The sequence below is a fragment of the Rhinatrema bivittatum genome, chromosome 2 (assembly GCF_901001135.1).
Source record: "Rhinatrema bivittatum chromosome 2, aRhiBiv1.1, whole genome shotgun sequence".
In the NCBI taxonomy this organism is placed as follows: domain Eukaryota; kingdom Metazoa; phylum Chordata; class Amphibia; order Gymnophiona; family Rhinatrematidae; genus Rhinatrema; species Rhinatrema bivittatum.
In genome coordinates this window covers 333,146,571-333,173,988 of record NC_042616.1, presented here as the reverse complement: position 1 = coordinate 333,173,988, position 27,418 = coordinate 333,146,571, and the positions used below count along the sequence as shown (strand labels likewise).

Genomic DNA, 27,418 nt, shown 5'->3' with positions numbered 1-27,418 from the left:
GAGATTTTGCTTCTACGGGTGTTACGATTCTGCTCACGGGACTAGCCGCAAGCAGTCTCTCACCTTTTTCAGCCAGCTTCTCCGTCTGCCTGCCTGCTTCATTGCCACATTCTCCACATGGCCGGGGCCGTCGACGCTGCTCTTTTGTCCATGAGGCCACCGCTGGTGCTCCTTCGCGGTCAGGAGACTGCCCACGTCTTTTCCTGCATGGTTGGCCGTGCCGCCGAGTCCTGATGCGGCCAGGAGACCGCCGATATCGTCTTCTCGTGGCAGGGAGTGCCACCATCGTTCCTCCTCTTCTGCGGTCGGGAAGCCACCCCGGAGCTCCTCTTTACAGCCCAGAGGCCGCCGACCCTCTCCATCTTCCAGCGCTGGCAGAACTGCCATCTTCCGCTCCTCCTGGGTGGCGTGGAGACGTCCTCAGTTTCTCTTTGTGGCAGGAGCCGCCTCCAATGCTTCAGGCCTGCTATCTTCCTCATAGCATGGCTGCTGTCCCTGGTCCTGCCTCCTTAGGTGTGGGGCCACACCTCTTCTCTGGATTTAAAGGGTCAGTCCTCCTGGCTCCTCCTTATGATGTCATCCTGGGTGTTCCTCTTCAGCCCTACAAAAGGGCTCAGCCTTCAGTTCCTCTTCGCCTTCGCAAGGAGTCAGTCATGGAGTCGGAATGCTCCTGGATCCTCCATTCCAGCTCTTCAGTCCAGGAGTTTCTGATGTCCAGCTACGCTTCTTCAAGGCACTCTGTTCTTCATGGGAATTCCCTTGTCTTCCTCTGTGGTTCCTGATCCTTCATTTCATCTTCGTTCCATGTTAATCTCTCGCCAGATCCCATGTCTGTGTCTTCAGATGTCTTCGTCGTCGGATCCTCCTGATGTCTTCACCTTCAGATTTTCCAAAAAATCCTCATCTTCTCTTGGAGCCTCCTCACTGCTCTTGGTTGGGTGACCTGGGAGTCCATGGTCCAGATGTCCAGATGTCTCAGATGTCTCGTTCTCCAGTTCACTTGACACCTCCTTGATGCTCTTGACTGAGTGTCCTGGGGGTTGAAGTTCAGATGTCCTGATGTGCCAGACGTCTTTATGTCAAGTTGTCTTCATCTTCAGAATCCTTTTGATATGTCTCCGTCTTCAGTCCTTTTCACTGTCTAGCGTTCAGACCCTTTTAGCTCCTTCATCAAGGAAGTTTTCAGACTCTTTGGCGCCCTTTTCAGGGTAGCCTTCCTTTCGGATATCCTGGTTCTGGATTCTACCTCCTAGTGGACCGTCCTCTTCAACTTCAGATGACCTTCAGATTCATCTTCCACGCTGGGTCTGAAGCCGTCGCTTCTTCAGGTTGGCCTGCGCTGATCATGCCTAGTCCCCAAAGCTCAGTTCAGGATGGATGCAGCTACGAGTCATGGCCGGATACCTTCATACTGAGTTTTAGCTCTTCTGTCATCTTTCCACTCAGCAAGTGTCTTCATCAGGATCCCTGATGTTCTCTCTTCGGCCTTGCCTCATCCTTATCCAGTATCGTCTGACCTTATCATCAAGTCCTCGTCTGATCCTTGTCTTCAAGTATTGTCTGATTGTTTTCAGTCTTCAAGTCTCACCTTGTTCCAGTTCCATCGATTGCCCTCGACCTCTGTCCATCCTGGCGCATTTGCCGTTCCCGTATGGTAGCTCCAAAAGGGCTATCAAGTGGCCAGAGTGCTACCCCAGAGACCAGCATTGCATTGTTGGGTCTCTACTGATGCGTCAGGTTCAGCGGAGGTGTGAGTCCCTGTTCTTCTGCCTGTCTGCCTGTGCTGGGATATGTCTCAACTGCCTCAGTGCTTCTAAGGAGCTCCTCTCTGCAGTTGCATCGTGGTCCAAGGGCACACCATGCTCCCCGAAAGCAGGATCGCTCCTTTGCACTCCGCAACAACAGGCAGCTTTCTTTCAAATTCTCTCTTAGCCTGTCTTATCAATGTTTTACATTTAACTTGCCACTGCTTATGCTTTTTCCTGTTTTCTTCAGATGGAGCCTTCTTCCAATTTTTGAAGGAAGTTCTTTTGATTAAAATAGCCTCTTTCTCCTTACCGTTTAACCATGCTTGCAGTCATTTCGCTTTCCTTCCACCTTTTTTAGTGTAAGGAATATATCTGGACTACACTTCTAAAATGGTATTTTTAAACCATGTTCATGCCTGTTTTATACTCTTAACCTTTTTAGGTACACCTTTAATTTTGTATCTATTTTCCTTGTTTTATCAAAGTCTTCCTTTTTAAAGTTTAGTGCTAACCTGTAGATTTACTTATTGTCCCTCTACCAGTCATTAAGGCAAATTTGATCATGTTATGATCACTATTGACAAGTAGCCCCACCACTGTTAACTCTCGCATGAAATCCTGCATTCCACTGAAAATTAGATATAAAAAGTCTCCCTCTTTTGTTGGTTCCTGAACCAATTGCTCCAGGAAGCAGTCATTTATTCAATCCAGGAATTTTACCATTTTAGCAGGTCCTGATATTTCATTTACCTCTTAAATATTGGGGTAACTGAAATCTCCCATTATTACTGTTCTGCCAAATGTGCTAGTTTCCCTAATTTCTCTTAGCATTTAATGATCATCTGTCTGACCATTTTGGCCAGGTGGACGGTAGTATGCTCCTATCGCTATACTCTTCCCCAACAACCCTGGATTTCTACCTGTAAAGATTCTACTGTATATTTAGTCTCCTGCAAGATCTTTATCCTGTTGGATGGACTTTGTCATCCCAAATGTACAGTATCATATTATTGGTTATCATCCTTCCTCTGGGTCTCCAATTATATCTATCTTTTCATTCAATGCAATTGACTCTTAACTCTCCCATTTTTAGAGGTGTGCATTTGTTTGCAATGTATTGGCAATCTGCAACGTATAGGGCCATATTCGTTGTATTCGTGGGGAAGCAAAATGTATCGGGATTCCCATGAATACAACGAATCTTCACTGAATTATTTGGCCGTCTAAAGGAGCAAATTTAAACAAAACCCCCACCCTCCTGACCCCCCCAAGACTTGACAAAACTCCCTGGTGGTCCAGTGGGAGTCCGGGAGCCATCTACTGCACTCACGCCGTCGGCTGACCTTACTATTTCACAGGGGCTACCGGTGCCATTGGTCGGCCCCTGTCACATGGTAGGAGCAATGGACGGCCGGTGCCATCTTGTGCTCCTATCCTGTGCACCAGTAGCCCCTGTAACATAGTAAGGTCAAAGGCTATCGGCGCCATTTTGAATACTGGCAGCCGATGGCCCAAGTACAGGAGATCGCTACTGGATCCCCGCTGGATCTAACTTATCCCTATCAATTAAAAAACAGAATGAAAATACAAACAAAAATCAAACTTTGAAATGTTTGTATGCTAATGCCAGAAGTCTAAGAAGTAAGATGGGAGAATTAGAATGTATAGCAGTGAATGATGACATAGACTTAATTGGCATCTCAGAGACATGGTGGAAGGAGGACAACCAATGGGACAGTGCTATACCAGGGTACAAATTGTATCGCAATGATAGAGAGGAGCACCCAGGAGGCAGTGTGGTGCTTTATGTCCGGGATGGCATAGAGTCCAATAGGATAAACATCCTGCATGAGACTAAATGCACAATTGAATCTTTATGGGTAGAAATCCCTTGTGTGTTGGGGAAGACTATAGTGAAAGGAGTATACCACCGTCCACCTGGTCAAGATGGTGAGACTGATAGTGAAATGCTAAGGGAAATTAGGGAAACTAACAAATTGGTATAAGTAAATAAGAACATGTCATAATGGGTCAGACCAAGGGTCCATCAAGCCCAACATCCTGTTTCCAACATTGGCCAATCCAGGCCATAAGAACCTGGCAAGTACCCAAAAACTAAATCTATTCCATGTTACCGTTGCTAGTAATAGCAGTGGCTATTTTCTAAGTCAACTTAATTAATAGCAGGTAATGGACTTCTCCTCCAAGAATTTATCCAATCCTTTTTTAAACACAGCTATACTAGCTGCACTAACCACATCCTCTGGCAACAAATTCCAGAGTTTAATTGTGCGTTGAGTAAAAAAAGAACTTTCTCCGATTAGTTTTAAATGTGCCACATGCTAACTTCATGGAGTGTCCCCTAGTCTTTCTATTATCTGAAAGAGTAAATAACCGATTCACATCTACCCGTTCTAGACCTCTCATGATTTTAAACAACTCTATCATATCCCCCCTCAGCTGTCTCTTCTCCAAGCTGAAAAGTCCTAACCTCTTTAGTCTTTCCTCATAGGGGAGCTGTTCCATTCCCCTTATCATTTTGGTAGTCCTTCTCTGTACCTTCTCCATTGCAATTATATCTTTTTTGAGATGTGGCGACCAGAATTGTACACAGTATTCAAGGTGCGGTCTCACCATGGAGCGATACAGAGGCATTATGACATTTTCCGTTTTATTCACCATTCCCTTTCTATACAAACACACACACAGGCTCTCTCTAACTCACACACAGACACACAGAAGCATGCGCACACACACACACACAGGCTCTCTCTGACTCCCACACTCAAACAAACACTCACACACAGGTTCTCTTTGCCTCCTACACACATACAGATACAGAGTTTCTGATTCCAACAGAAATACACACACACAGGCTCTCTCTCACTCCCACATACAAACACAAACATACACAGAAGCACTCTCTGACTCATACAAACACAGATGGTGGTTTTCTCTGTCTCATACAAGCAGACACATACAAATACACAGAGGCTCTCTCTCTGACATCCTACTTCTACATACACACACACAGATTTTCTAACTTCCCCCCTCCCCCTCCCCACACACACAGACAGGCAGGCTGACTCTGACTCCCATACACACACAGAGGCTGTATCTGACTTACACACACACACACACACACACACACTCTCTAACTCCTATACAAACACACATACAGGCTCTCTCTGACACCTATACAAACACACACAGGCTCTCTCTAAGTCACACACAGAGGCTCTGACTCTCTCTCTATCTCTCTCACACACACACACACACACACTTTCTTTGACACCACACTCAAACACATATACACAGGCTCTCTCTGATTCCTATTCTCACACACACTAACACATAGGCTCTCTTTGACTTAGATATATATGCATGCACACACACACACACAGGCTCTCTCTGACTCCTCCCCCTTCACACACTTATACATGGGTTCTCTCTGATTCCTACAAACAGATAGACAAGATCTCACTCACTCTCACACACAGAGACAGGATCTTACTGACTCCCACACACAGATGGACACAGAGACAGGCTCTCAATTACTCTCATACAAAGTCACCCAGTTCTGTCATCTTTAATCATGCTGGTGGGGCCATCATCCTCACCAGTGGCTTAATTTGGTGCTGCCCTTATCCTTGGCCTCTTCTCATACTGATGGGACCCTACCTTCCCACTAGCGATTTTCTTCAGCACTGCCAGGTCTCACAGCCTCCTCTCATGCTGGCAGGGCCAGCGCAAACCTGCCTAGCTTTTCTGACTCTGCCCTACATTTAAAAAAATAACTTTCTTCTCCACACCAAAAATTAAGTATGGTGGGCCAGACAAATGAGCTTGGTGAGCCAGGTTTGGCCCATAGGAAGTAGTTTGGGGAATGCAGCAGACAGCTCTAGCAAGACAAGTAGTACATTTATTACCTCCATCTGCCTGCATCCAAAAACTGTTCAACATCTCTAATAGTACAGACTTTATTCCACAACCAAAGTGGAACACTGGCTGCCAAGGATGGAGGACTTTAGCTTCTTCCAGAAAATTCCACAGTGGCAATTAATCTACTTTTTCATATTTTGTTTCCTTAAAAATAGAAGGTTGATGATGCATGGATGCATGGAACAGCCTGCCAGTGGAGATGGTGGAGACAAAAATGGTGACTGAATTTAAGAAATCTTAGGATAAATACATGGCATCTCTGAGGCAGTGATGGGAATTGTAAAGCTAAATTAGGCCTAGATTCATCAATAATGCATGTGTTATCAAAAAAGGGGCATGTTTATGGAAATTGGTAAATTACCAGTTCACATAGGCATTTTCACATGGTGCAGTAAATTTAGTGCATGCTGAAATAATCCCAATTGTTTTCAGAGATTTAGTGTGTCCTGCAATATGAGAGAGAGAGAGAGAGAGAGAACTTGATGGACTCTATAACAGGGTACCATCAAGCTAGGGTGAGAGAACATGGTACAAAATGTCATCTTTTTGAGACTCTCCTCACTCCAAATGATGTCAAATCTTCACTAGGTTGAACTGTGCTGTTCATACGTATCACTCTACATGCGAAACTGGCACCTAAACCCTAAACCAGCACTAGCACCTCACCTTGACCTATCAGGCAGCCCTCCTATAGAGATATATAGATGCACACATTGAGGCCTTCCCCAGAGGCTCTCTCTCTCTCTCCCTCCCCCCTCCTCAAGCCCAGAAATGGCCAAAATGCAATTTCAAAAATGTATCATGAATGGCATTATGGCCATTTTGCACATACCGCACAGCTTAAGGCCATGGAAACAGGTGTAGTTATTTCCAGCATTAAAACTGTGTGATATGGCCACTAATTTGTTAATTTCCACCCATTACTTCTCCCCAATCCCACCCACCCCAAAAATTTGCATTCGCACTATGCGGTACAGTATTTTTCGCATGCGATAATGCATTATCGCATGCGAAAATGTCATAACGCACTTTCATGCAAAACCCTATTAGGAAAATGGGCAGAGCCAATAGGCCATATGGTCTTTTTCTGTCATCATGTTTCTAAGTTCATTGTGGCCCATGTTTTTAGGATCCAAACCTTGTTATATTAGTTTTGTCCTGATAATTGCTTTTATAACAAAAGGAAAAAATTGTCTTTGATCCAAGATCGAGTTAATAATAGCTTGCAACCATGGAGTCAAGTTGTCCAGTGCACTTCTAATCAGACTGGAGGGAATAGAATCTAACTATAAAGATTAAAGAAAGGTATTCATCCATCACAGGTCTAAAATCTCTGAAGCATGAGCTTGACTGATGCAGTGAAAGGTTAAGAAGTTGTTTCCCTGGTTAGCAATCCATGCCTCAGGCAAGTCTCTAGATGCAAGACTAATAACTGAATAAATTAAAACTTAAGCCTGAAAAGGTATTTAGTACTCTTCCTGTAGAAAACAAGTGACAGATGGAGCAACACAGAAAGCACAAGTAGAGTAATGCAAGGGATGCTTCTACCGCAAGGGCTGTGAAATTGTGAAACTCATTTCCAAATTGAGAAAGGTAATCATGCTAGGCTTGGCCATTATCCCAAATGTGGAGATATTTTTTCTTTTTTTCAGAAAAGTTCATGACAGTAACATATGCCAGAAATTATACCAGTACAAAATGCCTTCTCTGTATTGGAAAATGAAGATATTTTAGCAATGGAAGCTGAAGTGGTATCTGAAAGGAGAGAAGATACCCAATGCACACAGAATCCCCTTAAAATTATCAAAAGTCATTACATAAAATGCCTTGTGCCAGGAGGCTCGTCATAAGAGGCAGTAATTTGGGAATTCATATTGAGAACACGATATTAAAAATGTAGCTGGGTTCAAAAAAGGTTTGGATAAGTTCTTGGAGGAGAAGTCCATTAACGGCTATTAATCAATTATACTTAGGGAATAGCCACTGCTATTAATTGCATCAGTAGCATGGGTTCTTCTTAGTGTTTGGGTAATTGCCAGGTTCTTGTGGCCTGGTTTTTGGCCTCTGTTGGAAACAGGATGCTGGGCTTGATGGACCCTTGGTCTGTCCCAGCATGGCAATTTCTTATGTTCTTATGTTCCAGGATCCTCAGCTGGTACAAAATGCCAACTAGATAACCAATGCAATTAAAGAAGAAAATAAGATATTATCATCCATCTGGGTATCAATAACCTTGCTAGAACAGACCTGAAGCAGTACTGAGAGATTTCCATACTCTGCAGAAGCAGCTTGCACACATGGCAAAGACAATTACCTTTTCTGAAGTTTTACCTGTTCATGGAAAAGGGAAGGAAAGGCTAAGCCTTATAGACAACTTCAATACATGGCTCAAAACCTAGTGTAAAGAGGAAGATTTTAGATATATTGGAGGCTAGGCTGTGTAAGAATAATAAAAGTCAGTATGGTAAAGATGGCTTAATATTTGTTAAGGGTAGGAGAAAGGATCCTAAGTGAACAATTCAAATCATATGTCATAAGGCATTTAAACTAGAGGATGGGAGTGGCAGAAGGAAGGAAGGATGGGTGGAGAGATTAACAAAAATCAGCTCAATAGAGGAAAAGAGGTGCCCAGGAAGAGCAGCAAACTGAGAGAGAAAAGCTGGAATGCTGGGAGCACAAATGTTCATAGTCTGGGCAATAAAATTCCAGATCTGCAGGTGCTAATAGTGGAGCTGGACTTGGAGATTGTCACTATGATGGAAAATGGTTCAATGAGTCTCCGGAATGGGATAAGGTCATACCAGGCGATGACAGAAATGAGGGAGAAAAAGCTGTTTATGTCAAAAACAATATCTGAGCAACTAAAATGCAGGGGATGAGGGGAAAGGAAGAAGCACTGTGGGCTGTCTTAAAAATAGATGATAGCACTTCTATTTACAATGGTGTGGTCTATAGGCCTCCAAATCAGCCAGAAGAACTGGTTAAAGATCTGTGTGACGATATACGAAAGGTAGAAAGGAAGGGAGAAGTGTTGCTCATTGGAGATTTTAATCTGCCAGAGATGGATTGAAGTATCCTTACCGCAAAACCTGCAAAAAGTAGGGAGATTCTGGATGCCCTTCGAGGAGCTATGCTCAGATAAGTGATGATGGAACCCACAAGAGGAGGAATGTTACTGGATCTGGTACTCACAAATGGAGACAGTATTTCAAATGACCAGATAGGTGCCCACCTGGGCACCAGAGATCATCAGATGAGAGGGCAGTCACATGACAATCAAGGTCCTGGATTTAAAAAACGCAGACTTTGGTAAAACAGTAACGCACCTCAAGAGGGAGCTATAAAACCTGGGAGGAAATGGGTGAGGTGGCCAAATTGAAAGGAGCTATAACAATGGCAACCAACATTTTTGTGAAAAAAGGAAATAAAAGTAAGAGAAAACTGATGTAATTCTCCAAGGTAGCAGCCGAGAAAATAAAGGCAAAAAGGTTGGCATTCAAAGAGTACAAAGGAATTAAAAAAAGAGGAATACAGGGAAGAATATCTGGTGCAGCTGAAGAAAATAAGGAAAGAAATCAGGGTCATGATAGATTAAAGAAAACAAAAGAACACCAAAGAGGTGAAGTGTGGTGACAAAACATTATTCAGATATGTCAGAGAAAAGAGACAAACTAGAGGTGATGAAAATTGAAAGGATTTAAGGAGGAAGGTATGGAGAATAACAAAGAAATAGCAAAAATATTAAACAAATACTTCAGTTCAGTTTTCACTAAAGAAGACATTGGAGAAGGACCATTGCTTGGCACTACTTAACAAGGGTAATGAGGAGTAGTGGCTAGAGCAGTGGGCTAGGAGCTAGGAACATCAAGGTTCAAATCCCACTGTCATTCCTTGTGACTTTGGGCATGTCACTTTAGCTTCCATTGCCTCAGGTATGAAATTGAATTGTAAGCCCTCTGGGGATAGGGAAATACCTATAGTACCTGAATGTAATCGGCTTTGAAGTGCCAAAAAGTAGAGTATAAATAAATGTTAAAGATGACAGCGGGGTAGATAAATCCCCATTTTTGGGTAAAACTAGGAAAATGGAAAGTGTACAAGGCCATGAGATCAGATGAGATACAACCTAGGATACTTAGAGAGCTGCAAAAATTGCTGGTAGGTCCACTGAAAGACCCTGTTTAATCAATCTTTGGACATGGGAGTAGTGCCATGGGACTGCAGAAGCATGGTTGTGCTCCAGCTTCACATAAGTGGTAGCAGGGAGGATGTTGGAAAATACAGGCTGGTTGGCCTTATCTCAGTGCAGGGGAAAATTAATGGAGCTCTTGTTAAAAGATAGGAAAATGAATTATCTGAATCCAGTTGGTTACAAGGTCTGAAACAACATGCTTTTTTTCAGAAGTTCCTGTGAAATGAATCTGATTGATTTTTTTGACCGGGTGACTAGAGAATTGGATCAAGGAAGGGCACTCAATGTGGTTTACTTGGTTTTCAGCACAGCTTTTGATATGTAGGCTCTTTCATAAAATGGGAAGTCTCAGGGTAGGTCCTAAGGTGGTGGAATGGATTAAAAATTGGCTGACTGACAAATGTCTGCAAGTAGTGGTAAATGGAACCTATTCTGATGAAAGAAGTGGCAAGTGGAGTTCCTCAAGGATTGGTTCTGAGACCAGTTCTGGTCAATACCTTTGTGAGTGATATTGTGGATTAATTAGAAGTTAAAATTTGTCTTTTTGCAGTTGACATTAAGATTTGCAACTGAGTGGACACACCTGAAGAAGTAAAGAGAATGGGAAAAACTAGAAAAGTGGTTGAAGGTTTGGCAGTTAGGATTCAATGTCAAGAAGTGCAGAGTCATGTATTTGGGGTACGGCAATCCAAAGGAGTTGTATGTGTTGGGGGCAAAACAGTGATGAGCATGAACCAGGAGAGACAGCAATAGCTAAAGCCAGAAGGATGCTGGTATGCATTGAAAGAGGCTTAACCAGCAGGAAAAAGAGGATAATAACTCCACTGAACAGATCCTTGGTAACATCTCACCTGGAATATTTTCTTCAGCTCTGGAGACCTCATCTCAAAAAAGATAAGGACAGTTGTCCGGAGAAAGACAACCAAAATGGTGTAGAGTTTGCATGGCAAGCTATATGAGATGAGACTAAAGGAGCTTAATATGTATACCCTGGAATAAAGAAGAGACAGGGGAGCTATGATACAGACTTTCAAATACATGACAGGAATTAATGATGCACCAAAACCAAATCTTTTCCAATGGAAAAGAAGCTGTTAAACTAGAGGTCACAATATAAAACTATATGGGGGAAGACTCAGAAAATGTTTCTTCTTGGAAAGGGTGGTGGGTACATGGAATACCTTCCCAGAAATGTGGTGGTGGAAACATGGAATACCTTCCCAGAAATGATGGTGAAGGAGAGAACAATAATAGATTCAAAAGAGCATGGGAAAAACATAGCTGGCTGGAAAATGGAAATGAAGAAATGGGGTGTAATAAATATAGACTACTTATGTGCACAAATATAGGCTACTTGCATGCATATATGCTTTTTTTTAATGCATGGAACCCCTTTGAAAATGTGCTCAATAATGTTTTTCATTTCATAGCTGCTATAAGCATTAGAAAGCACCTTGTCTGATGTGATTTTATAATTGCCCTTAATATGCTGCGAAATATGGCTTGTGTCAGAGGTCGGGTACTGTTTATCCCTTCTGCACAAGCTGGCAACTATCATTCATCACATGTTCTCTTTACAAATATATGCTATGTAGTCTTCAATAAAATACTTAAATATCTTGAAAAGTGGACTTCAGAGTTCTTGCTACATCCTCTTATAACTGCATTATATCTGTGCTTTGTGTATGCTACTAATTGCTCCTTTTTGTTGCTGTAAGATAAGATAATACCATTTATGCTGTGTTACCTGACAGAAAGGGTGGTAGGTGTAATGCAGGTGTGTCCTTCCGCCTGGGCTTTCTCAGTTCCTGTTCAGTATTTTGAGAAACTGGAGTCATTGTACCCTTTTGTGGTTTCTCCTGCATGCCACTGATTTTATTTAATCGTTCCGACTCTGACGGTGTACCTGCATGATTCAAATACATATTATTTAAGAACATAAGAACCTAAGAAATTGCCATGCTGGGTCAGACCAAGGGTCCATCAAGCCCAGCATCCTGTTTCCAACAGAGGCCAACCAGGCCACAAGAACCTGGAAATTATCCAAACACTAAGAAGATCCCATGCTACTGATGCAATTAATAGCAGTGGCTGTTCCCTAAGTAAACTTGATTAATAGCCGTTAATGGACTTCTCCTCCAAGAACTTATCCAAACCTTTTTTGAACCCAGCTACACTAACCACACTAACCACATCCTCTGGCAACAAATTCCAGAGCTTAATTGTGCATTGAGTGAAAAAGAATTTTCTCTGATTAGTCTTAAATGTGCTACTTGCTAACTTCATGGAATGCCCCCTAGTCCTTCTATTATTTGAAAGTGTAAATAACCGAGTCACATCTACTCATTCAAGACCTCTCATGATCTTAAAGACCTCAAGAAAAGAACTCAAGGTTCTCTTTTTTAAGCTATATTAGAAAAGAACTTTGGAGACCATATTTTACACTTTTGTAATATTGCATTATGCTTTTCTAATCCATAGTGGATAAGGATGAATAATTCTAATATATGTGACCTTATAGGATTCATGTCAAGAAGAAGGATGCAAAAAAAATCTAAAATTTTACTTTACAAATACATTTGCAAACTTATAATAAAATTAAAAAATGCATAGGCTAAAGTGCCAAAGATTCAGTATCCACAGTGAATTTCCAAACAATGTACAGGATTTTAAAAAAAATATCTTACAAATAAACATTTAGGTATGCATTTTCAAATGATTTAGCCACCTTACTTAAAAAGTAAACGGCAGGTGGCTAAATCTCCCTACATGAAAATGTTCACCCTCTTAGCAGCTATATTTATCCACCTCATTCACTAGGAGCTGGATATTCCAAGGGTTTGTCTGTGCAACATTTGGAAGTACCCAGACCAACCATGGCATTTGAATTTCCTATCCATCATACTAGTGACATTTTACATAGGTAAGTTATGATCTGGGTTCAATTTAGCGGGATTAAAAAAAGAGGCAGGTTGTATGGTATTCTGGGGCTGTGAATGAGATTTATTCTGCCAGCGTCAGTATTCAGCACTAGGAGGATAAAAGTTTCTGGGCAAATCTGTTCAGAAAAATCACTCTTCTAAAGTTATCTGAGTAAGTTTACTCAAGTAATTTTAGCCAGATATATTCAGCAGAATATTAACATGGGTAGGGTATGTTCTGCTAAATATTTGAGTAAACTTACCTGAGCAGACATACTCAGTAACATTCCTGCTCCCAGTGTACTCAATATGGACAGCTAGGTAACTAAATTTAGGATTAGAAAAAGTGAGCAGCTTTGGAGGAATTCCCAGGTCACAGGGAGGAGGACAGTTCTTAGCTACTGTTATGGTTATTGATGTTTGGGTGGATCCTTAGACACTGAGGCAGCTGACCACGTCCATGGGGGGCAGTCTGTGAGGGACCACAGTGTCAAGCTAGACTCTGGACACACAAACACAGATTTGAATCTTTTATTAAACAGTTTTGGAAACCACCAGAGGTGGCAGTAATGAGTAGTAGATGTTGAGCCCGACTGGGCAGGTCTCCCACAGAACGCTGGAACAACGAATCCTCTGCTAGGCTGTGCTATAGTGGAAAGAGACTGAGAGTTATAAGTACACGATAAGAAGCATTCAGAGTCCCAGGTAGAATTAGGAGAAGCTCCAAGACAGGGAGAGCAGTCCCTCGAGGAGCAAGTACTTGATCCCTTAGAGCAGAGAGACTCAGTTGTATTGTACTCACGTAGCAGTAACATAGATTCCACTAGACAAGAGTTCTGGCACCGGAACAGAGGGCAGGCCCTCAAGGAGCGAGTACCTGGTTCCAGAGAAGCAGTACTGTGGAATAGATGGTAGTTGTACTCACAGATGGAAACCGTTAGTGAAGTCTTCCAAGTAGAAGGGTTTGAAGATGCAGGCGGCGACTCAGGGAACATGGGCCCTCGAGGAGCGAGTACTAGTTTCCTGATAGCACTTGAAAAAAGCAGAAGAGGACCCCAAAGAGCAGGTACCCCGTTAGCAAACCCCGAAGGGTGTAAGAGTTCCAGATAGCGCTGGAGTGGCAGAGCAGCTTCGCTACGGAGAGCGAATCCCATCCATAGAGTTACCATTGCTAAATCGATGAGCTAGCAAATACTGTAGGCTTAAATATCCGGGCAGCGTGACATCATATCAGGGGAATGCCCCTGAGGTTCTCGCCAACGTGGAAATAAAGATGAGGGTGGTGTGCTCGCGTGCGCCCTAAGGTACCTTGGAGGAGCATGGCGGGAGGCAGCACCAAAGCCGGTCTGAGGATGCTGGAGAGGACGGCAAATAGACGCCACGGCAACCAGTAGTCCGAGGTGAGCGGAAGGAGCAGCAAGCAGTGAGAGGTAGGCAGGGCAAAGCTGTTGAAGGCCGATGGTTGTAACAGTACCCCGCTTCAAAGGGCGGACTCCAACTCTTGTACCAGGTCTTGGCTTTTGAGGATGCATCTGGTGAAACTGAAGAAGCATCTCTTTATCCAAGATATTAGCCATCAGCTCCCAAGAATTTTCTTCGGGGCCATAACCTTCCCAAGACAGAAGGTATTCCCAAGTTTTGCCATGTCTTCTTACATGTAGAATAGCTTCAACCTTATATTCAAGGTTATCTTCTGTGTTGATAAAAGTTGGTTCAGGAGACTTGGATGAGAACTCACTGGGAATGAATGGTTTCAGAAGTGAAATGTGGAATGCGTTGTGGATTTTCAATCCAGGCGGTAGCTTCAGACTGTATGTAATGTTGCCAAGACGTCGGAGGATTGGAAATGGTCCAACATAGCGAGGAGCGAATCGAGTGGAGGCTAATTTTAATCTCAAATGCTTAGTTGATAGCCAGACTTTGTCACCAGGTTGAAACACAGGTGCTTTAGAATGGTGAGCATCGTAGGACTTCTTTGCTTGATCACCCGCTTTAATTAGCATATCTTTAGTCTGAGTCCATAATTGATGGATATCATCAGTAGTGGATTGAGCTGCTGGGGATGACACTGAGAGCTTCAGTGGAAGTGTCAGTGAAGGTAAACATCCATACAACTTCAAATGGTGTTGATCCAGTGGATGATGCTGGATGTGAATTAATGGCGAATTCTGCCCATGGTAACAGCTCGGCCCAATTATTCTGATGGAAATTCACATAGGCATGAATGAACTGTTTTAGGGTCCTTTTCATTCCTTCAGTTTGGCCATTAGATTGTGGATGATAGGCAGATGTATAATCCAGAGAGATGTCAAATAGCTTGTACAAAGCCTTCCAGAATTTTGCCATGAATTGAGATCTTCTATCCGAGACTATGTGCTTAGGTAGGCCATGAAGTTGAAAGATGTGTGCGATGAAGAGCTTCGCAAGCTCCAAGGCTGAGGGTAAGCCAGGCATTGCCACAAAATGAGCTATCTTGCTGAAACAGTAAACCATCACCCAGATAGTATTCTAGTTGATCTACCTCTAGAAAGAGGTAGATCAACTACAAAGTCAGTAGAGATGTAAGTCCATGGCTGTTCCGGAACTGGCAGCAGTTGTAGCAATCCCCAAGGCTGACCAGAAGTAGGCTTATTTTTGGCACAGTTGGATCATGACGCTACATAGGAGTATATGTCTTCCTTGATAGTAGTCACATACAGTATGCCCAAAACACTCTTACTCCAGAACCTCCAAAATTGTCACAAACACATCAAACTAAACCAAGGTAACTGGTATTCTAATTTTCAACAATAATAATGTGGAACCACATGGAATCACTAATTGCAATTAATTTAGTATTTTAAGGACCTCTGATCTACGTGAGTCTGTTACACATCCAGACTCATTAGTAGTTTACAAGTCCAAAATTACTTTATTAATCACGAGGCAACTTCTTTGAAAATAATTTTTTTGAGGGTTTTTTTTTCTGTAAAACATTTATAGACCCAAATCGTTATTTAGTCATTATGTGCATCACCATGCCGCACCAATTTTAAACAGAGCCAAACTCTCAAATTTGTTCAGTCAATCACTCATAGTACTCATCTGTTGTGAAGATCCCAACGGTATACTCGTCATTGAAACCATCCCGACACGATCGTGTTTCGGACCGTCCTGGTCCTGCTTCAGGGGTAACGTCTGATCCAAGAAAATTTGGGTCTCCAAAAATGGCTATTCTTGCGGTTCCATTTCTTTTACTTCATTCTGTCTTCGGTCGTCATCCTCGATGACCATTTTGTCCAAAACATGGCAGCTCTGTCATTGAAACCGGGACGGTTTCAATGACGAGTATACCGTTGGGATCTTCACAACAGATGAGTACAAATTTGAGAGTTTGGCTCTGTTTAAAATTGGTGCGGCATGGTGATGCACATAATGACTAAATAACGATTTGGGTCTATAAATGTTTTACAGAAAAGAAAAAACTCAAAAAAATTATTTTCAAAGAAGTTGCCTCGTGATTAATAAAGTAATTTTGGACCTGTAAACTACTAATGAGTCTGGATATGTAACAGACTCACGTAGATCAGAGGTCCTACAAATACTAAATTAATTGCAATTAGTGATTCCATGTGGTTCCACATTATTATTGTTGAAAATTAGAATACCAGTTACCTTGGTTTAGTTTGATGTGTTCCTTGATAGTAGGCCACCAATAGTACTTCTGTAATTTCAGCAGGGTACGGCGTTGACCAGGATGGCCAGCCAATTTGGAATCATGAGCCCAGTATAGAAGTTTCTTTCTGAGGTTCTTAGGCACAATTGTTTTACCGGCAGGCACAGAATGGGTAGCCATCAAGTTGACTTTTTTTAGGTCGATGATGTGCTGAGGTTCTTCAGGAACATTCTCAGAGAGGAAAGAGCATGACGGGGCATCAGCTCTGATATTCTTGTCTCCGGGGCGATATTTGAGCACGAAGTCAAAACAATTAAAAAACAAGGACCATCTGGCTTGTCTGTGGTTAAGTTGTTGCGCATGACGGAGATACTCTAGATTCTTGTGGTCCGAGAATACGGTAATTTGATGTTGGGCGCCTTCGAGCCAAGGCCGCTATTCCTCAAATGCCAGTTTAATAGCCAGGAGCTCTTTATCTCCGATCCCATAGTTCTTCTCTGCAAGAGAAAAGCATCGCGAGAAAAAGGAGTAGGGATGTAAGGCTTTAGAATCTCCAGTTTGGCTTAACATGGCCCCTACTCCAACATCTGAAGCATCAACCTCCACGATGAAGTGTCTATTGGGGTCCGGGTGATGCAGACATCGCTCAGTGGAAAAAGTAGTCTTTAATTTCTCGAATGCGGAATTGGCCTCTGCAGATGATTGCCCCTTTCCGTGTCATTGCAGTTAAGGGCACTGTCAAAGAAGAGTAGTTCTTTATAAAGCGTCTATAGTAATTTGTGAACCCCAAAATTCATCTCAAGGCCTTCAGACTGGTAGGCTGAGACCAATTCTTGATACTCTCTAATTTTTGGGGATCTATCCAGAAGCCTTTTTTCGAGATGATATAGCCAAGAAAAGGCACAGACTCTTTGTGGAATTCGCACTTTGACAATTTAGCGTAGAGGCGATGTTCTCGAAGTCTCAGTAATACTTGTTTGACATTTGCTAGATGAGTAGACTTATCCTGTGAGAATTTCAAGATGTCATCTAGGTAAACAATGACACTTTTGTACAGAAGGTCCCGTAGAATGTCGTTCATCATGTTCTGAAACACAGCGGGAGCATTGCACAGGCCAAAGGGCATTACGATATATTCAAAATGGCCATCTCGAGTGTTGAAAGCTGTTTTCCACTCGTCGCCATCGTGGATGTGAACCAAGTTATAGGCTCCCTTTAAGTCATGTTTTGAGAATATCTTGGCTCCTTGAAGTCGATCAAACAGCTCTGAGATCAGAGGTAAGGGGTATCGGTCCTTAATCGTGATCTCGTTCAGACCTCGTTAGTCGATACAAGGACACAGAGTGCCGGTCCTTCTTCCCCATGAAGAAGAAGCCTGCGCCCGCAGGAGACTTAGATGGTCTAATGAAACCTTTTTGCAGGTTTTCCTCAATGTTCTCGGACATGGCCTTGTTCTCTACCACTGACAGTGGGTAGACACGTCCTTTAGGAGGTTCAGCATTAGGTTTCAGTCGTATTGCGCAGTCATAAGATCTATGTGGTAGAAGGATGTCAGCAGCTTCTTTGGAGAAAACATCATGAAATGATGCATACTGAGGTGGCAGTCCTGGCATCACTGGAGTTATAGGCATGCAGAGAATAGGAGAGACCTCCTTTACATAATAACATAAGAAGTTGCTATGCTGGGTCAGACCAAGGGTCCATCAAGCCCAGCATCCTGTTTCCAACAGAGGCCAAAACCAGGCCACAAGAACCTGGCAATTACCCAAACATTAAGAAGATCCCATGCTACTGATGCAATTAATAGCAGTGGCTATTCCCTAAGTAAACTTGATTAATAGCTGTTAATGAACTTCTTCTCCAAGAACTTATCCAAACCATTTTTGAACCCAGCCACACTAACTGCACTAACAACATCCTCTGACAACAAATTCCAGAGCTTTATTGTGCATTGAGTGAAAAATAATTTTCTCCGATTAGTCTTAAATGTGCTACTTGCTAACTTCATGGAATGCTCCCTAGTCCTTCTAGGTAAATAACCAAGTCACATCTACTCATTCAAGACCTCTCATGATCTTAAAGACCACTATTATATCCCCCCTCAGCCGCCTCTTATCCAAGCTGAATATCCCTAACCTCTTCAGCCTCAAACGAGAGCTGTTCCATCCCCTTTATCATTTTTGTTGCCCTTCTCTGTACCTTCTCCATTGCAACTATATCTTTTTTGAGATGTGGCGACCAGAATTGTACACAGTATTCAAGGTGCAATCTCACCATGGAGCAATATAGAGACATTATGACATTTTCCATTTTATTAACTATTCTCTTCCTAATAATTTCTAACATTCTGTTTGCTTTTTTGACTGATGCAGCACACTGAGCCGACAATTTTAAAGTAATATCCCCTATGATGCCTAGATCTTTTTCCTGGGTGGTAGCTCCTAATATGGAACTTAACATCGTGTAACTACAGCAAGGGTTATTTTGTCCTATATGCAACACCTTGCATTTGTCCACATTAAATTTCATCTGCCATTTGGATGCCCAATCTTCCAGTCTTGCAAGGTCCTCCTGTAATGTATCACAGTCCACTTGTAATTTAACTACTCTGAATAATTTTGTGTCATCCGCAAATTTGATAACCTCACTCGTCGTATTCCTTTCCAGATCATTTATATATTTATTGAAAAGCACCGGTCCAAGTACAGATCCCTGAGGCACTCCACTGTTTACCCTTTTTCACTGAGAAAATTGACCATTTAATCCTTCTCTCTGTTTCCTGTCTTTTAACCAGTTTGTAATCCACGAAAGGACATTGCCTCCTACCCATGACTTTTTGGTTTTCGTAGAAGCCTCTCATGAGGAACTTTGTCAAACACCTTCTGGAAATCCAAATACACTACATCTACCAGTTCACCTTTATCCACATGTTTATTAATCCCTTCAAAAAAATGAAGCAGATTTATTAGGCAAGAATTCCCTTGGGTAAATCCATGTTGACTGTGTTCCATTAAACCATGTCTTTCTATATGCTCTACGATTTTAATCTTGAGAATAGTTTCCACTATTTTTCCTGGCACTGAAGTCAGGCTCACTGGTCTAAGTTACCCGGATCACCCCTGGAGCCTTTTTTAAATATTGGGGTTACATTGGCCACCCTCCAGTCTTCAGGTACAATGGATGATTTTAATGATAGGTTACAAATTTTAACTAATAGATCAGAAATTTCATTTTTTAGTTCCTTCAGTACCCTAGGATGCATACCATCCAGTCCAGGTGATTTGCTACTTTTTAGTTTGTCAATCTGTCAATCAAGCATTTGCCATGACATTCTGGGCCCCAACGGGAGAGTTCCAACATAGCCCAGTTGAATTGTGGCTGTGCAGTTGCAACCAGGGTAACCCCAGAATGATAGGGTGCATGACCTTATCTAACACAAAGAAGGAAATTGACTCTGTATGGAGGGCTCCGGTGCGGAGGGATACCGGTTTGGTACAACAAGTAACATCACCCGTTAATGGCTCTCCATATATTCACGATAAGAGTAGTGGAGTCTTCAAAGTGGTGAGGGGAATCCTCATATGTTCCACTAATTGTCGTAGAATAAAATTAACTCCTGCCCCTGAGTCCATCAGGGCAAGGGTTTGGAATTCCAAAGCTCCGCAGATCAGAGAGAAAGGGAGAGAGAGCGGAGGAGAGAGCTTAGTAAAGCCTAAGAAAAGTTCTCCCACAGGACTTAGGCCCGTCCGTTTCCCGGACATATGGGGCATGTTTGGACTGCATGACCAGCTTGTCCACAGTACATGCACAAACCATTCCTCTTCCGAAGTCTTCTCTCTTTGGATGTCAGGTGACTGCGACCAAGTTGCATCGGTTCTTCACCACTGGCAACAGGTGTTACAGGAACCATCCTGAGTGCAGGCTTAGCATGAACTTCTTTCTGAACAGGTCCTTTACCAGGCTTGAGTTCTTGCACCTTATCACGAAGCTAAGGCCACTAGCTCATCCAGCGAGTCAGGTGTCTCATGAGTGGCCAGCTCGTCCTTCAAGTAGGAATCCAAACCTCTGAAGAAGAGAGTTTTTAGGCATCTAGGGTCCCAAAGTTATTCAGTTGCAAGAGTCTTGAACTCTATAGCAAAATCAGCCAGTGGTCGGTTGCCTTGCTTCAGGTCCACCAAAGCAGAACCAGCAACAGTGTGTTAGGTAGGATCATCAAAAACGGATTTGAACAAGTCTTTAAATCCATCAATATCCTGGAGTATAGGTTCTTTGCATTCCCACAGTGAGGAAACCTAAGACAAGGCCATTCCATCAAGATAAAATAAAATCTAAGTAGTCTTGGCATAGGCTGTAGGGAAGTGAGAAGGTTGAAATGCAAAATGCATACAACACTGGTTTAAGAAGCCTCTAGTTCTCTGAATCTCCCCAGAGAAATGTATTGGAGCAGCAAGAAGCACAGTAGTCTTTACAGTTACTTCAGGTAACTGACCTTCATTACTGGAAGTAGAGCCTTGATTATTCTGTGCGTGCATCTGATGAAACACAATAGTGAGTTTTTCCAATGCGTCTTGTTGTTCAGCAATGCACTGGGCCAGGCCTGGAATGGCCTACAAGGCATTGAGCTGAGCCGGATCCATGGAGTTAGCAATCTGTTATGGTTATTGATGTTTGGGTGGATTCTTGGACACTGTAGCAGCTGACCACGTCCACGGGGGGCAGTCCCGTGAAGGACCACAGTGTCAGGTTAGACTCTGGACACACAAACACAGATTTGAATCTTTTATTAAACAGTTTTGGAAACCACCAGAGGTGGCAGTAGTGAGTAGTAGATGTTGAGCCCGGCTGGGCAGGTCTCCCACAGAACCCTGGAACAGTGAATCCTCTGCTAAGCTGTGCTGTAGTAGAAAGAGACTGAGAGTTATAAGTACACGATAAGAAGCATTCTGAGTCCCAGGTAGAATTAGGAGAAGCTCCAAGACAGGGAGAGCAGTCCCTCGAGGAGTGAGTACCTGATCCCTTAGAGCAGAGAGACTCAGTTGTATTGTACTCACGTAGCAGTAACAGAGATTCCCCTAGACGAGAGGTCTGGCACCGGTACAGAGGGCAGGCCCTCGAGGAGCGAGTACCTGGTTTCAGTGAAGCAGTACTGTGGAATAGATGGTAGTTGTACTCACAGATGGAAACTGTTAGTGAAGTCTTCCAAGTAGAAGGGTTTGAAGATGCAGACGGCTACTCAGGGAACATGGGCCCTCGAGGAGCGAGTATAGGTTTCCTGATAGCACCGTAAAGAAGCAGAAGAGGCCCCCGAGGAGCCGGTACCCCGTTAGTAAACCCCGAAGGGTGTAAGAGTTCCAGATAGCGCTGGAGTGGCAGAGCAGCTTCGGTAAGGAAAGTGAATCCCATCTGTAGAGTTACCGTTGCTAATTGAATGAGCTTGCAAATACTGTAGGCTTAAATATCCGGGCAGCGTGACGTCATATCAGGGGGATGCCCCTGAGGTTCTCGCCAACGTGGAAATAAAGATGAGGGTGGCGTGTGTGCGCGCGCCCTATGGTACCTTGGAGGAGCATGGCGGGAGGCAGCACCAAAGCCAGTCCGGGGACGCTGGAGAGGACAGCAAACAGATGCCATGGCAGACAGTAGTCCAAGGTGAGCGGGAAGAGCCGCAAGCAGTGAGAGGTAGGCGGGGAAGAGCCGTCGAAGACTGACAGTCACAACAGCTACCTAGTGCTGATTCTGCTCACTGATCCCCAGCAGCCTAATGCAATCCCTAAATCTAGACAGCCTAATTTTGGCTGCCTAGATTTAGGATCATTTTAAACTACAATTATGTGTTGCTGAAAATGATCCTAAGAAAGCCAACTAAGGCCTAGATTCATCATTGTGCAATAAATATAGCAAAAATAGCACCCGCAATAAATAAAAAGGGGCATGGTTAGTGTAATTTTCCTGATACTGCTTCACATAGCTATTTTACCGCAATGTACGTTAAATTTAGTGCACTTATGATATTTTCACATTGCAAGCTGAGAAGTGCCTGGACAAGCTTTTATTGCATTTTGGGCTGCTGCTGGTGAGTGAGAGTGAGAGGGAGTGAGACTCTGTAGAGGCTCACCAAAAAATTAATTATTTATACCACTGTAAGAGGGGGCACTATTAACTCGGGGTGAAGTTTGTGGGGTGAGTTGGGTTTTGCAGCTAGGTAGAGAGTGCATCAAACTAGGTAGAGAGAACATGGAACAAATCTACGCTTCTTTTACCTTTCATCCCTCTAAATCACATCAAATCTTTATTGAAGGTAACTGTGCTGTTCGTACATATTACAAACCTCACCCCGAGTTCATAATGCCCCCTCTTACAGTGGTATAAAGAGTTCAAAAATCAGTGGGCTTCCCTTTCTCCGTCTCCTGAAACAAGATTTGCGATAAATCCCATTTCAGCCATAACGCACAGCTATCGCAGGCATAACATCAAGAAAAAAGGTGTAGTTATTTCTGGTGTTAAATCCCATGGTAGCATGCATAATGTTATCGCATGCAATGGTAAACAGCCCTCATTTCCATTTACTCCGCCCAAACTCCTCCCACTTGATTACATTTTTCAAATGTGCATACTCATTTTGCAATGCAATATTTATCTCATGTGTTGTGGCGTTAATGCCTGTGATATTGCCCTAACACATTTTGTTGAATGATCCACTAAGTTTTAGCCAGTGATCTTAGGTGCCCTCATAGGGGCAGGCAATTTCCAGACCCTGTCAGTACCAAGCCGCTTGCATGTTCAGGCCAACCCTAATGAATATGCATGAAATAGATTTGCATATATTTGAAGATGTGTGCACACAAATCTATCTCATGCATGTTTATTAGGGATAGTGTGAAAAAGCTAATTGATTGCTCTCCATGGGGCCTGGAGGATGCCTACCCTTATGTTCTTGGATGGGGTGAAATTCTGCTACTTGGCATGTATATGCACAGCAAATTCTTCTAGAAAAAATGCAGGGATTTTGTAGAAAATCTAAAACAAAATTGACGCTACTATTCTATTTTGCTTTTGCCACTGAATAATATTCATATCTTTTGTAAAGATGTTGGGACCCATCATAACATAGGTGATCCAGGGGAAACTGTACAGTATCAGGCATCAGACAGCCCTAAGTCCTATATTCAACTATAGTTTATCTAACAAAGATTTATTTCATTGTCTATAGTTACAATGCTGAAAACCAGGCACTTGATTTTAGTCCCATAATAATTACTAAAATTGTAAAAAGTCTGGTTTCCTATTTGCCTGCACTGAAGACATATTGCCCTCTTATTGGGTAATGAAACTTGACTCCCAAGCCATAACAACAATTCAAAAAATTCACCTTTTCTTATGAATCCTCATGGGTTACTTAAATTTATAGGCATCTCCACGTATGCAAGTCTGAAAATGCAGCTTTTGCAATTTGATGTGTATGACATCCAAAACAAAGGAATAGAACTGGTTCATAGTTATGTTATCCAAGTTGTTCACATTCCCTGTTCATTGTAAGACATATGTTGTCATTGTTTATTATCTGTTGCAATGTATACCGGAGTGATAGGTAACACTGTTACCTGAACTTCGGTATAGAAAAGTTATAAATAAATAAAATAAATAAATAGAACACATCTCCAACATGTGCATACTTTAAGCCGAATTTAGGGGAGGCATTCCTGGGCGCGTGTTTTCAGCCAGATTGGAAATAATGTTTGCACATTGTATTTTCAAGTCTATGTGTGCTAATTTCTGTACAAATCTGCCGACGCAGAAAAGCAGGTGAAAAAGTCCCTGGGTATTTTGTGGAAAGTTTCAAAGTGAAAGTACGTGCCAAGCTTTCTCATTGAAAACTGGAGCAAGGTCTGTGAGTAAAATGTACCCACAGGCTTCGTCCCAAAGCCAGAGGACAGTCTTAAAATTATCCCTCTAATCAAAGTATCCTTTCTCTAATAGAACCATATAAATCTCCCTCATCTGCTCAATGAGCTTAACTGTTCCCTTCTATCAAAACCAACAGAAGATTTACAGTATATGCATTCATACTCAAATAGCTCCATAGAGTGGAATGCTCATTATCAGTCAGAGTCCCATTACTGCAAGCCGTTTTAGAGTACAAATAAATTAAGCTGCATGTAAACTAAAAATATGCTCACTTGGTATAAATGGAGGCATAGGCAGCGCAGGTGTATCTTTCCTCTTGGGCTTCTTCAGTTGCTGGTCAGTGCTCTGAATATTTGTGCTCATTCTTTGATTCTTTTTTACATCACAATTTTTTAACAGCTGCTCAGAGAGATCATCTGAATGAAAGAAAAAATGACTGTATCTCATGACAAATAAAACATTTCACAGATTTAATAAATTTGCTTTAGATTTACTTGTTTCTGAAATATTCATTGGGCGAGGGGAGAGTACTACATTTAGGGGTAGATATTCAAAGCCTACGCACTTAAATCCAGGTGGATTTACGCGCGTAGTGGGGGGTTACGTGTGCCGAGCCTATTCTGCCTAGGCCTGGTGACATGCATAAGCCCTGGGACACGTGAAAGTCCCGGGGCTTGAAAAAATGGGCGGGGCAGTCCGGGGGCGGGGCGTGGCCAGAAGCCTCTCCACTGCCACTAGGCCTAGGGATCGCGTGCCGGCACTTGGCCGGCACGTACAACATATGCCTAGCCGCCGAAGCTACTTTTGCTCAGAAGGAGCAGTAAGGTAAAAAAGAAAAAAAAACGCTCGTACTTTACAAAATTCCCACGCCCCTGCGTGCATGAGAAGCCACCCGCCCACACATGTGCATGCGGATATTAAAATCCGGCACGCACGTGCCAGCGCGTGCATGTTATAAAATAGCCACGTCCATGTGTGTGCGCCTGGAACCGCACGCACATGGACTCCCAAGCTGACCTTCAAAAATCAACCCCTTAAGCCCTAATTTTAAAAATCATGCACACAAAACTCGGGGATATGCGTGTGGCCAGGCTGTGTGCATACCAAGCGCATTTTTAAAATGGCCCAGCCACGCACATATCTCCCAATATGCGCAGAAGTGCTGGGCTCAATGAAAGGGGTGGGTTGGGTCTGGGTGGGGAGGGGAGGGGAGGGGCAGACGGGGGCCAACTGGGTCACCAGCCATTAGGCCCTGTCCCAGGGAAGCACACTGGCAGTTGGCCAGCATACCGATGTACCTTCTGCTCCAAAGGAGCAGTAAGAATTAAAACAAAAAACATTAGCTTAGCTAGGTAGGGGATAGAGGTCGGAGAGGAGAGGAGAGGAGAGGAGAGGAGAGGAGAAAAGGTAGGAATGGTAGTAAGGGGGATATGGAAGTTCCCTCCGAGTCCGGTCCTTAATTGGACCAGACTGGGATGGAACTGGGAAAGGCCCTATTGCGTCACTAATTAAAGTTTTTTTAAATCCCCCCCCCCCCCCTTTGTGCGTGGAAGAGGCCATTTGCCTGCACATGCACGTGCAGACATTACAATCTGGCAAGTTTGTGCAAATAGGAATCGTATTTTATAACATGCTCGCACCAACATGCATGTTACAAAATAGCCGCGTCCATGTGCACACACTGGGAACTGCATGCACATGGACGCCCATGTGCATTTTTTAAAAATCGACCCCTGAATATCCAACTACTTAGCTGCATAAACAGTTAAGCTGGTAAGTGATGGCCAGTCAGCGTGGCCGAATTTTCAGACAGCACCACTTAGCTGGCTGTTGGGACTTAACCAGCTATTAGCTAAGCGGCAGTTAATATTGACGTCATTGTGTCTTATATTGTATATCTAGTCACTTTCCTTTACTTTCTTTTTTAAAACTGTCCACTTTGACTGACAAGGATTAATCGGTTTTCCTGTACAACAGTGGTTGCCATTCCAATCCTGCCCTATTGAATCCACAAGCATCTGGGCTTTTCGGATTCCCACAATGAACATGCATAAAATCGAGCTAGAATATGCATGTATCTCATGCATATTCATTATGGATACCCTATATACCTGAAAGTCTGTGAGGGTAGGTGGGAATCCCTCTTCCTCTAGAGTTTATCATTTATATTTTGACCATTGGAGAAAAGACATTCACTTTGTCCAGCCTTCAGATTTATCAACATAAGGCAAACTCTATCAAGTTTCATCATGGCCAAAATCCTTCGGATAAACTGGACATTATCTGAGGATGATTCAATCTCTGCTTAAATGGGAACTAAATAATATTTACCTAAAAGCTTACAGTGCTGGTCTTGTTTATCCATTCTGTCTTCTGGTGTGTCTGATGGCTGCACACCTTCTGTCGACATCGTTGAAGGGGGCTGTCCTTAAAGCTTTAAAAGTAGCTGCAAGTGCAAAAATTAATTTGTTATAAAATATTGGTTATTAAGCAAAAATAAAGATTTTGAAAATGGAATATATGCCAGGCAATCAGTTTCAAGTTCCAGAAGATGTTGTGTTAAAAATATAAAAACATGCAATTCAAAGGCACATTTTTAAAACATTTTAAGCCATTCTCTATAAGCCATTGTGTTAGAAATCTCAACTTAAGATAACTCTATCTACTTTAAAAGAAACTGACATCATCTTTAGAATACCTCGCCCGCACTGTATCCTTTCTGTCATGGCATAAGGATGACAAAGAGCTTCCTGAGGCTAAATATACCTGAAGATGTATACACAGTTGGTAAAGGTAATTTTTATTAGGATTAACAAATCTTCAAATAAACCATTTACTCATATGGATACTGTATGTTTAAATATAGTGGTATCTAGCTAGGGAAGGCCAGAGCATGCTGCCTGCCATTGCCATAGGTGTCTTCTATCCAGTTTGAACCTGAGTCACTCATTCCCTTTTAGCATCCCCTCTTTTAGTACTTACAGCTAGTTGGAGTTCTCTTCTCTTCCTGGTTTAGAAAGGCTACAGCAACCAGTGTTTTTACATACTGTTTACT

At 42.8% G+C, this 27,418-nt stretch overlaps 1 protein-coding gene across 1 annotated transcript; it reads right to left on the bottom strand.

Annotated features, from left to right (window-relative positions):
• Nucleotides 1–839: 839 nt before the first annotated feature.
• Nucleotides 840–26,773, bottom strand: PPP1R17 (protein phosphatase 1 regulatory subunit 17). The gene is made up of 4 exons (XM_029587092.1): nucleotides 26,695–26,773; nucleotides 24,621–24,779; nucleotides 11,630–11,788; nucleotides 840–943 (listed from the first exon to the last, which is right to left on the bottom strand). The coding sequence occupies exons 1-4, from the start codon at nucleotides 26,771–26,773 to the stop codon at nucleotides 840–842; spliced, it is 501 nt and encodes a 166-aa protein (XP_029442952.1).
• Between the last annotated feature and the right edge of the window lie 645 nt (nucleotides 26,774–27,418).

Excerpts from the sequence above, each read along its gene's own strand:
- PPP1R17 (XM_029587092.1), bottom strand. The coding sequence starts at position 26,773 with ATGTCGACAGAAGGTGTGCAGCCATCAGACACACCAGAAGACAGAATG. Across the intron at positions 11,789-24,620 it reads ACCAAGTGAGCATATTTTTA|GTACACCGTCAGAGTCGGAA; the intron begins GTTTACATGCAG and ends TGAATCATGCAG. Across the intron at positions 944-11,629 it reads CCTACCACCCTTTCTGTCAG|GTCACCCAACCAAGAGCAGT; the intron begins GTAACACAGCAT and ends ATGGACTCCCAG.